Source organism: Haliotis cracherodii, unplaced genomic scaffold (genome assembly GCF_022045235.1).
Source record: "Haliotis cracherodii isolate W230 unplaced genomic scaffold, xgHalCrac1.p SCAF_13, whole genome shotgun sequence".
NCBI lineage: Eukaryota > Metazoa > Mollusca > Gastropoda > Lepetellida > Haliotidae > Haliotis > Haliotis cracherodii.
The window spans coordinates 27,495,111-27,506,322 of NW_027266268.1; the positions used below are offsets into that span (position 1 = coordinate 27,495,111).

General features: G+C 45.0%; 1 protein-coding gene across 1 annotated transcript; it reads right to left on the reverse strand.

The window, feature by feature from the left end:
- Nucleotides 1–615: 615 nt before the first annotated feature.
- LOC139459123 (uncharacterized) lies at nt 616–9,207 on the reverse strand. Its single transcript, XM_071240572.1, has 3 exons — nt 9,120–9,207; nt 2,936–3,094; nt 616–833 (listed from the first exon to the last, which is right to left on the reverse strand). The coding sequence occupies exons 1-3, from the start codon at nt 9,169–9,171 to the stop codon at nt 703–705; spliced, it is 342 nt and encodes a 113-aa protein (XP_071096673.1). The 5' UTR covers nt 9,172–9,207; the 3' UTR covers nt 616–702.
- Nucleotides 9,208–11,212: the final 2,005 nt, after the last annotated feature.

Genomic DNA, 11,212 nt, shown 5'->3' on the forward strand with positions numbered 1-11,212 from the left:
CAATCAAAAGGCACCTTTAATACACATTTTTACTGTATTAACCAAACGGAAATAGACGAACGTAATAATCTGTTTCTCAGAATTCTATGGGTTTCAGATGTGATTTCACTTCTCCAGCAGAAACCGCGTATGAAGTACAGTGCGAGAGTGAACAACCCTAATCATGATATCGTGCATAATGATCCTGCATGTCTCTTGACGGGAACACACACACACACACACACACACACACACACACACACACACACACACACACACACACACACACACACACACACACACACACACACACACACACGCACACACACACACACACACATAGCCTCTACGTAAACCTCCTGTTTACAATTCCTGCAAGGTGACGTCATTTGCGTATTTATCGGATCATGATAGTTTTTTTTCGGATTGCTTTATCGCATCCGGGACATAAAATGATAAACATCCTTTGTGACGTTGCTGTTTCTTATCTTGAAGTTGATAACTGTTTCTCAGGTTATTGTCCTTGAAATAAAGCATGTGATCAGTTTCGGTGACGTCACCAATCATTACTATAACAGTTTTCTTATAGAATATGTTTATTTGTCTTTGGAACATCAGTTAGAAAATAGTTGCATACAAGAGTATGTGACAAATACAAATTATTTACATCACGAAAAAAAAAATTGTAATTATTGAATAATAACTCTGCATTGTCTCCAGCTACTACATCGCCATTGTATTGCATTCTTCGGAGTCGCAGAAGCACCAACTATCTCCCCTTGAGTCGGTCATGCAGCCGTTGGTCGGCAGGGGACGTGGCAACCAGAATCCACTTGAACATCCACGGAAAATGGCTGTGAACAAATTGATGCTTTGCATGAAAGTTAAGTTAAAGACGAATTTCCAGTTTTATAATACATTGTGTTATGGAGTACAGCTTGGCCCGTTCCACAAAGCGACCCTAGTAAAGCTACCGTAACTAAAATGTAACATAGATTTACGACAGTCGTAGGGCTAAGATGGGTTTGTGGAACGGGACACAGGACATTTTGTACCATCTTACATCGTCTGTTTCACATTTTGGGCGTTTCCATAGTATTTTAAATAACATTATTATTTGGTTAGTGGTGCTACAGGTCGTTACTGAACAACCGTGTCGCCAGATCAGTTAGTCAGCCGTGCCCCTAGGTCAGTGTGTCAACCATGTCCCTAAGTTCAGTGTGTCAACCATGTCCCCAAGTTCAGTGGGTCAACCGTATCCCTATCAGCAGGTCAACCGTGTCCCTATCAGCAGGTCAACCGTGTCCCTAGATCAGCAGGTCAACCGTGTCCCTAGATCAGTGTGTCGACCATGTCCCCAAGTTCAGTGGGTCGACCGTATCCCTAGATCAGCAGGTCAACCGTGCTGCGCTATAAGCGGAGCAACCATGTCACGAGATCAGTGGGTCAACCATGTCACCAGATCAGTGGGTAAACCATGTCACTTGACAAGTGGGTCAACCATGTCCCTAGATCAGTGGGTCAACCATGTCATCAGATCAGTGGGTCAACCGTGCCACTAGATCAGCAGGTCAACCGTGCCCCTAAATCAGTGGGTCAGTGGATCAACCATGCAACTAGATCAGCAGGTCAACAATGTCCCTAGATCAGTGGATAAAACGTACCCCTAGATCAGTGGATGAAACGTGCCCCTAGATCAGTGGGTCAACCATGTCCCTAGATCAGTGGGTCAACCGTGTCCGTAGATCGGTGGGTCAACCGAGACCCTAGATCAGTGGGTCAACCGTGTCCCTAGATCAGTGGGTCAACCGAGACCCTAAATCAGTGTGTCAACCATGTCCCTAGATCAGTGGATGAAACGTGCCCCTAGATCAGTGGGTCAACTATGTCCCTAGATCAGTGGGTCAACCGTACCCCTAAATCAGTGTGTCAACCATGTCCCTAGATCAGTGGATGAAACGTGCCCCTAGATCAGAGGGTCAACTATGTCCCTAGATCAGTGGGTCAAACGAGACCCTAGATCATTGGGTCAACCGAGTCCCTAGATCAGTGGGTCAAACGAGACCCTAGATCATTGGGTCAACCGTGTTTCTAGATCAGTGTGTCAACCGTGTCCCCTAGATCAGTGGGTCAACCGTGTCCCCTAGATCAGATGGTCAACCGAGACCCTAGATCAGTGGGTCAACCGAGACCCTAGATCATTGGGTCAACCGTGTTCCCTATATCAGTGGGTCAGCCGTGTCCCTAGATCAGCAGGTCAACCGTGACCTCTATATCTGTGGGTCAACCGTGCCCCTAGATCAGTGGGTCAACCGTGTTCTTAGATCAGTGGGTCAGCCGTGTCCCTAGATCAGTGGGTCAACAGTGTTCCTAGATCAGTGGGTCAACAGTGTTCCAAGATCAGTGGGTCAACAGTGCCACTAGTTCAGTGGGTCAACCGTGTCCCTAGATCAGTGGGTCAACCGTTTCCCCATGGTCAGTGGGTAAACCGTGCCACTAGTTCCGTGGGTCAACCGTACCACTAGTTCAGTGGGTCAACCGTGCTACTAGTTCAGCGGATCAACCGTGCCACTAGTTCAGCGGATCAACCGGGTCCTCTAGATCAGTGGGTCAACCGTGCCACAAGTTCAGTGGGTCAACCGTGCCACAAGTTCAGTGGGTCAACCGGCTCCACTAGATCAGTGGGTCAACCGTGTCCCTAGATCATTGGGTCAACCGTGCCACAAGTTCAGTGGGTCAACCGTGCCACAAGTTCAGTGGGTCAACCGGGTCCACTAGATCAGTGGGTCAACCGTGCCCCTTGGTCTGCTGGTAAACCATGCCACTAGATCAGTGGGTCAAAGGTTCCCTAAGATCACTGACCGAGCCGTGGTCCTCGATCAATATCTGCTATACTCACGGGTCAAACCTCCCTCTTGTTCACGCAATGTAGTCGTTACAAAGGATTTGTACTCACTGCCGGGGTGCCAGATGTGTGTGCGGACAAAGCACAGCTCCTGGCACTCGACGCTGGTCACTCTGTCGAAGTAGAGGTCGCCGTTCTCAGGACAGTTGCTGTTCCACCCTCCATTGCCGCTATTGCAGTCGAAACATCGGATATTCTGGGCTGGGACAGCTGAAAGACATTATACGGTGATGTGATGTCTTAATCTTAAACATTAAGATGTCACAACGCTAAAGAAAATAAACCAGCGCCGTTTCTTTATATAAAGGTCAGTGTGGATGATATCCGGGTACCAATATGTAATAAAATCATCCGGATGTATTTCTAAAATATCTGAGAATAAATCCATGCCGCTTTAAACAAGCGGTGATAAATATTCGCGCGCATCATATTTTTCATACTGGTTCTGAGGTGTACAGCTGGATTGGAAATGTAGGGTTAGGTAACCATAGTGCAGAGGGTGATATACCTGATGATGCTGTGTATGTTGTACCTGACGGGTTGGTTGGGGCAGGATGGAGGTTGTGTTGTAACTGCCGGTGGTTGGGGCAGGATGGAGGGGATGTTGTAACTGACGGTGGTTGGGGGCAGGATGGAGGGGATGTTGTAACTGACGCTGGTTGTGGCAGGATGGAGGGGATGTTGTAACTGACGGTGGTTGGGGCAGGATGGAGGGGATGTTGTAACTGGCGGTGGTGGAGGCTGTGTTGAGGCGGTGTTGGCGGCAGTGTTGGCGGCAGGAGAGTAAAAGGCGTGTGTGCTATGATCAGTAAAAAATATGAACACCTTAAATGCAACAATTGAAAATGTTAAGTTGTTAAACTTTTGCGATTATTTGGAAATTATGTAACCTTTCCACTGTGTAATTATCACAAACAACACCAAAAAACGCACAGACTTTCATGTGGTCACACGTGGACTTTACACACACGTGGACTTTACACACACGTGTGACTCAGCCTTGATGTTCAGGTGTGGGAAGGTAAGACAGGTGTGAGAATGGAGTTGTATCTGAGTGAATGAGTGAATGTTTTTTTTGGCAAAATCGTCAATATTCCATCTATATCGGGATGAGACAATAGGTTGATAGCATGAGCAACATTACACGCCGTAGAGGAACAACGTGCGATCAACAATGTCACAACAGTGTGACAACCCTATCACCTTTCTATTTTGCTCTTAAATCTCATATCTCACATATCATGACATATTATATGAAATATGTTACACTATTAGGCTTTTTTGTATAAGTTAATTTAGGGATGTCTTTCTCTAAATCTTTGTCGGTTGTCGAAATATAAATAAAATGAATCTGTTATATCTGTTATTTTGTGAGGCTAAAGGGTCGTTTGGATGAGAAGAAAATAAAATTTCAAATTCTGTTTCCTTTGGAAATGTTTGGGAAATCGGGCCGGAATGTTAATTTAATAGCTTTGGCGTGGAAGCAATTTCACAGGCTGTTTAGAAAGCCGACGAAGCCATCAAATAACGGGTTACTGAACAAGTTCCACTTATCTCAGTCAGGCAGGAAAACGTTTGTGATTTGTTTAATTTATAAGCGTGAATATCAGCGAGGCGTTAGTAAGATGGCTTGATAATGGAGTTGTTGTTTTTTCACATCACGAATTTTTTAGTGTGCGGATCCGAAAACCAGTTAATTACAAAATAAAACGGAAGCATATTTTGTTGATGTGCCTGTGACTTGTGTGAGGGGTTTCTGAAATTCCTGCCTGTCCGCTGTCTCGAGGCTGATAACATTTCTATCGGTACAGATGAAATTTATACGTACCTGTCCGACTGCCCACTAGAAAAATTCAGAGCTCCACTGACATTGACAATTTTGAATCAGACAAGTGACTCACCGACCCGGGAGCATGAGCTACCGCTGTGATAAACGGTAAATCTTAAAGGCACAGAGCAAAGTAAATCTGCGAAAATGTATGATTTAGTACTGTATCATGTATCTATCTGTCCTGTAGGGCAGGACATGCTTGCCCTTTACTTGAACACCTGGTGTCATCACTGACTTTCAAAGACCCAGTCATTGTGTTTTCACCTCTTTTTCAGGTGAGGTGAAAATGGGTTTAACGTCGCGTCCAAGATTATTGCACTTATATAGAGACGTGCATGCACGTGTTTGCGTGGCTGCTTGTACTAGTACGGACTGATGCCAATTTATAGTGCTAGCTCACTGAGATACCATGCCGCAGTTTAACATGAATACCCCACTCAGACACAGTATAATGACTCCGAGCCGACCAGTCCTTGTTTTAGCCCCTTTATGCCGAGCGCCAGACAGGGTAACAACAAGTACCATCTTTTAACGTCTTTTGGTATGACGCGGCAGGGGATCGAACCCCGAACCTTCTGGTCTTCGGGCGGACTCTCTACCACTAGACAACGCAGCACGAACCCGTGAAGATCCGGGGTAGAATAGGTCTTCAGCTACCCATGCTTGCCGTAAAAGGCGACAATGCTTGTCGTAAAAGGCGGCTAACGGGATCGGGTGGTCAGGCTCGCTGACTTGGTTGATGCATGGCATCGATCCCAATTGCGTGGATCGATGCTCATGATATTAATCACTGGATTGTCTGGTCCAGACTCGATTATTTACAGACCCCCGTCATATAGCTGGAATATTGCTGAGTGCAGCGTTAAACAACAAACAAACAAATAAACAAATAAACCACGGAGGCGGCTATCACTTTTTCTCTTTTACGACAATGGAATGTGTTTCGGCAAATAATTGAAACTGATTGTTCTCTAAGGTTGAGTTAGTGAGTGAGTCATCAATATTCCAGCAATATCACGGCGGGGGACACCAGAAATGGGCTTCACACACTGTACCCATGTCGGGAATCGAACCCGGGTCTTGGGCGTGACGAGCGAACGCTTTAACCACTAGGCTACCCGACCGCCCTCTCTGACGTTGATGTGATATTTACGAGAGCAAAACCCCAGTGCAGGAGACGTCACATCACCCTCTGATATTTGCACACTGATGTGTTCCTTGTAATTGCCTAAGAATTTACCAAACAAGTGTCAGAGGTTTGCTTTCGTATGATCCAAAGGTTGCTTTTTATGAATAAATAACGAAACTGTTTGAGGTGAAGATTTTCAAAATACTGGTTGAGTCACATGGTCGGCAAAGAAAGAGTTAACATACGCGTGTTGGGTGACATTGTGAATATCGCATGGACAAGAAAGGGTCACGCATAACGATAGTGTCGACTCATGACATTTACCCAGGATTCAGCTGGGCGTGGGGAGAGAGAGATGCCCGCAAGTAGGAGGGTGCCAACGAAAATTGACAACAGATGAATTGACGTATCACCGCGGATATTATCGCCGTATTTTGTTTAAGGTTGTCAGCGCTTCCTTAATTCAGATCGGAGACCCACGCCAAGTATTCAACATCCTCGGATGAGATTGCATAATATGATTAACACTTCCCACGAACAATTTTAGTAAGAGAGCAGTAGTCTAGCTTTATGACGATGGCCTCGAAGTAGCTGGGCTTCGGCCAGGTTTGAGCAGGTCAGTGAGTGAGTAACTCACCGTTTTTAGTAGTATGCCAAAAATGTTAGAGCTGGGGGCAATAGAAATGGGTTTCACATGTTGGACTCTAATGGGGAGTCGAACTCGGGCCTTCGGGGTGACGAGTGAATGCTTCAACCAATAGGCTACGATACCTCCCCGCCAGGTTCGACAGTATGAGGTATGAGAGTATTAGCCACCAAGTTGGCTCAAATGGCAACAATCTGAGAAGGAATGCATGGTCACCATTCGATCTCCTAAGTTAGCTTTAAAGACAGTCGTGGAAGTCCCACAAGCACGTGATGCGTAGCGACGTCGTAATATTACCTTTATACCTCTGAAGTTGATGGCTGATCCACGTCAAGTAGTCCCCAGAACAAATGTCGTCATCGAATCGAAAAACTTAGTTGTACCAGTGGATCCTAGGCACGGATAGGGGACACAATTCTGCACAGTGAATTGCGGTGCCTTATACCACAGGGCATCTGGTCCATCTACGCTTATAGGACCATGGAGACTGCATAGCTCTGGGCGCCAACAAGCTGGGGATAGTGTGGACACGTGCTCCCTGTTAACAACAACCTGGAGATAGTGTGGACACATGCTCCCTGTTAACAACAGCCTGGGGATACTGTGGAGGGACATATGCTCCCTGTTAACATCAGCCTGGGGATAGTGTGGAAGGGCACATGCTGCCTGTTAACAACAACCTGGGGATAGTGTGGACACATGCTCCCTTTTAACAACAACCTGGGGATAACATGCTCCCTGTTAACAGCAACCTGGGGATAGTGTGGACACATGCTCCCTGTTAACAAGAACCTGGAGATAGTGTGGACACATGTTCCCTGTTAACAACAGCCTGGGGATACTGTGGAGGGACATATGCTCCCTGTTAACATCAGCCTGGGGATAGTGTGGAAGGGCACATGCTGCCTGTTAACAACAACCTGGGGATAGTGTGGACACATGCTCCCTTTTAACAACAACCTGGGGATAACATGCACCCTGTTAACAGCAACCTGGGGATAGTGTGGACACATGCTCCCTGTTAACAAGAACCTGGGGATAGTGTGGACACATGTTCCCTGTTAACAACAACCTGGGGATAGTGTGGACACATGCTGCCTGTTAACAACAGCCTGGGGATAGTGTGGACACATGCTCCCTGTTAACAACAGCCTGGGGATAGTGTGGACACATGCTCCCTGTTAACAACAACCTGGGGATAGTGTGGACACATGCTCCCTTTTAACAACAACCTGGGGATAGTGTGGACACATGCTCCCTGTTAACAACAACCTGGGGATAGTGTGGACACATGCTCCCTTTTAACAACAACCTGGGGATAACATGCTCCCTGTTAACAGCAACCTGGGGATAGTGTGGACACATGCTCCCTTTTAACAACAACCTGGGGATAGTGTGGACACATGTTGCCTGTTAACAACAACCCGGGGATAGTGTGGACACATGTTGCCTGTTAACAACAACCTGGGGATAGTGTGGACACATGCTCCCTTTTAACAACAACCTGGGGATAGTGTGGACACATGTTGCCTGTTAACAACAACCCGGGGATAGTGTGGACACATGCTCCATGTTACCAACAACCTGGGGATAGTGTGGACACATGTTGCCTGTTAACAACAACCTGGGGATAGTGTGGACACATGCTCCCTGTTACCAGCAACCTGGGGATAGTGTGGACACATGTTGCCTGTTAACAACAACCTGGGGATAGTGTGGACACATGCTCCATGTTACCAACAACCTGGGGATAGTGTGGACACGTGCTTCCTGTTAAAACGTTCTGGGTTGACCTTATTTATATGTCACCCGTGCAAAATAAAATGGACATACTTCGGCCAATCGATTGACACCGAGGTGCTGGCTATTGGATAGGCACTGCTTGCAAGAATAAATATGTCAAATATTGAACGGGTAGAATCTTGAGACGTTAACATCAAAATCTGCATTGACGCAGGGTTTTACGCGACGATCCAGTACGCACAAATGTAGAGAATGGACACAGAAAAAAGTGTACAGCTTCCGTACCTACAGCGCATCAAGGATAGTTATGGAGGTCTGTTAATTTACCCATCAGTCATGACCACTGTCCACATGATCATTGATTCTTTCCAGACTCTAAAAGTAATCATCTAAACGTACAGTAGTTGGTTGGTTGGTTGTTTAACGCCGCACTCAGCAATATTCCAGCTATATGACGGCGGTCTGTAAATAATCGAGTCTGGACCAGACAATCCAGTGATTGACATCATGAACATCGATCCACGCAATTGGAATTGATGACATGCATCAACCAAGTCAGCGAGCCTGACCATCCGATCCCGTTAGTCGCCTTTTACGACAAGCATTGTCGCCTTTAACGGCAAGCATGGGTTGCTGAAGACCTATTCTACCCCGGATCTTCACGGGTCTAAACGTACAGTACACTTCACCATTTCATTACGTTACAGGACCCTCATATTGCCTGCAAGTTTCCTTAAAATTACTTATTGGGGTCCCCTGGACCCCCACTTTTGTAAGTCGGAGTAAAACCCTGACGAATGTCATAACCCATTCTATTTCATTGTTACTAAGTCGTCAGCATTTCACTCTGAAAATCGCCTACACGTACTGAATGTGCGTTACCTACCTCTGAGGCTGCAGGCCAATAGAACACAGGTGAGAAGGCCAGCCGAAGTCATGATTTAAGAACGCTGGGGTGAATTTACCTGTCCCCCTCACCTTATATGCCCCGGCTGCGTCTGACGTCACAGTATACCTGTAAGTATTTACCTTCAACTCCCCACATCACTGCACGCGCACCTTCGCTGCACAGAGCTGTGAGGTCAGTGAAACCTGCGGCCAGTCGAAATATCCTGATAACTTATTGATTGTCATGTACACTTCACAAGACCTCCAGGCAAACAAAAAGTAATCGGCGGATTTCGTTTGGAGATTTTGAAACATTCGAAAGTAAATATCGCCTACAAACTACTATAAAACGTAATTTGAAACGGGCTTTAGATTCAAATGAAGAAGACGTATTCTACACCAAAGTGAAAAATATAAAACAGAACTGTATGCAATTTTTTTATCTTATTCATTTTTATTTTAGTCCATATTCAGAATATGTACTATTTTGAGTAGTATATATTCAGATCTTACAATACTATTTCGAAACACATCACTAACATATAGTTAAAAAGTGAAAAAATGAATATATATATATATATATATATATATATATATATATATATATATATATATATATATATATATATATATATATATATATATATATAAATAACACGTCAAAACAGCGTAACAGTATAAATAACTGTACTCTTGAAAATCACATGCGTGAAACAGGTTGTGTATACACACACACACACACTCACACACACACACACACACACACACACACAGATATATATATCTATATATATTCATTTTTTCACTTTTTAAGTGATGTGTTTCAAAAAGGCATTGTAAGATCTGAACATATACTACTCAAAAGAAGTTAAGGACAATCCGATTCTCTCATATTACTATAGTTAATCTGTCATGCCAAAACGTCAACGCTGGAACATAAGAAGTTTAGATTAGCCGAAAACAGGTTCTATTGGGCGTAAAAGGCAGCTAGCGGTAGATTGCCATCTGTCCGAACATCCTCCCTGTCAAGGAAAGTGTTCATTATCTCAAACTGGTCACATGTTACAAGCAGATAGATTGCCATCTGTCCGAACATCCTCCCTGTCAAGGAAAGTGTTCATTATCTCAAACTGGTCACATGCTACAAGCAGACAGATTGCCATCTGTCGGGACATCCTCCTTGTCGAGGGTGTTCATTATCTCAAACTGGCCACATGTTACAAGCAGATAGATTGCCATCTGTCGGGACATCCTCCCTGTCAAGGAAAGTGTTCATTATATCAAACTGGCCACATGTTACAAGCAGATAGATTGCCATCTGTCGGGACATCCTCCCTGTCAAGGAAAGTGTTCATTATCTCAAACTGGTCACATGTTACAAGCAGATAGATTGCCATCTGTCCGGACATCCTCCCTGTCGAGGGTGTTCATTATCTCAAACTGGCCACATGTTACAAGCAGATAGATTGCCATCTGTCGGGACATCCTCCCTGTCAAGGAAAGTGTTCATTATATCAAACTGGCCACATGTTACAAGCAGATAGATTGCCATCTGTCCGGACATCCTCCCTGTCAAGGAAAGTGTTCATTATATCAAACTGGCCACATGTTACAAGCAGATAGATTGCCATCTGTCCGGACATCCTCCCTGTCAAGGAAAGTGTTCATTATCTCAAACTGGCCACATGTTACAAGCAGATAGATTGCCATTTGTCGGGACATCCTCCTTGTCAAGGAAAGTGTTCATTATCTCAAACTGGCCACATGTTACAAGCAGATAGATTGCCATCTGTCGGGACATCCTCCCTGTCAAGGAAAGTGTTCATTATCTCAAACTGGCCACGTGTTACAAGCAGATAGATTGCCATCTGTCGGGACATCCTCCCTGTCATGGAAAGTGTTCATTATCTCAAACTGGTCACATGTTACAAGCAGATAGATTGCCATCTGTCGGGACATCCTCCCTGTGAGGACATAGATAACATACAACCTTATAACTGCTCATAATATACCACTGCCTTTGTTACGTACAAAGATTACAGAATCCTTGATTATACCATCCTGTATCAATAAGTGAGTGAGTGAGTTTGG

Excerpts from the sequence above, each read along its gene's own strand:
- LOC139459123 (XM_071240572.1), bottom strand. The coding sequence starts at position 9,171 with ATGACTTCGGCTGGCCTTCTCACCTGTGTTCTATTGGCCTGCAGCCTC. Across the intron at positions 3,095-9,119 it reads ATTGGCCTGCAGCCTCAGAG|CTGTCCCAGCCCAGAATATC; the intron begins GTAGGTAACGCA and ends AATGTCTTTCAG. Across the intron at positions 834-2,935 it reads ACACATCTGGCACCCCGGCA|CCATTTTCCGTGGATGTTCA; the intron begins GTGAGTACAAAT and ends ATTTGTTCACAG.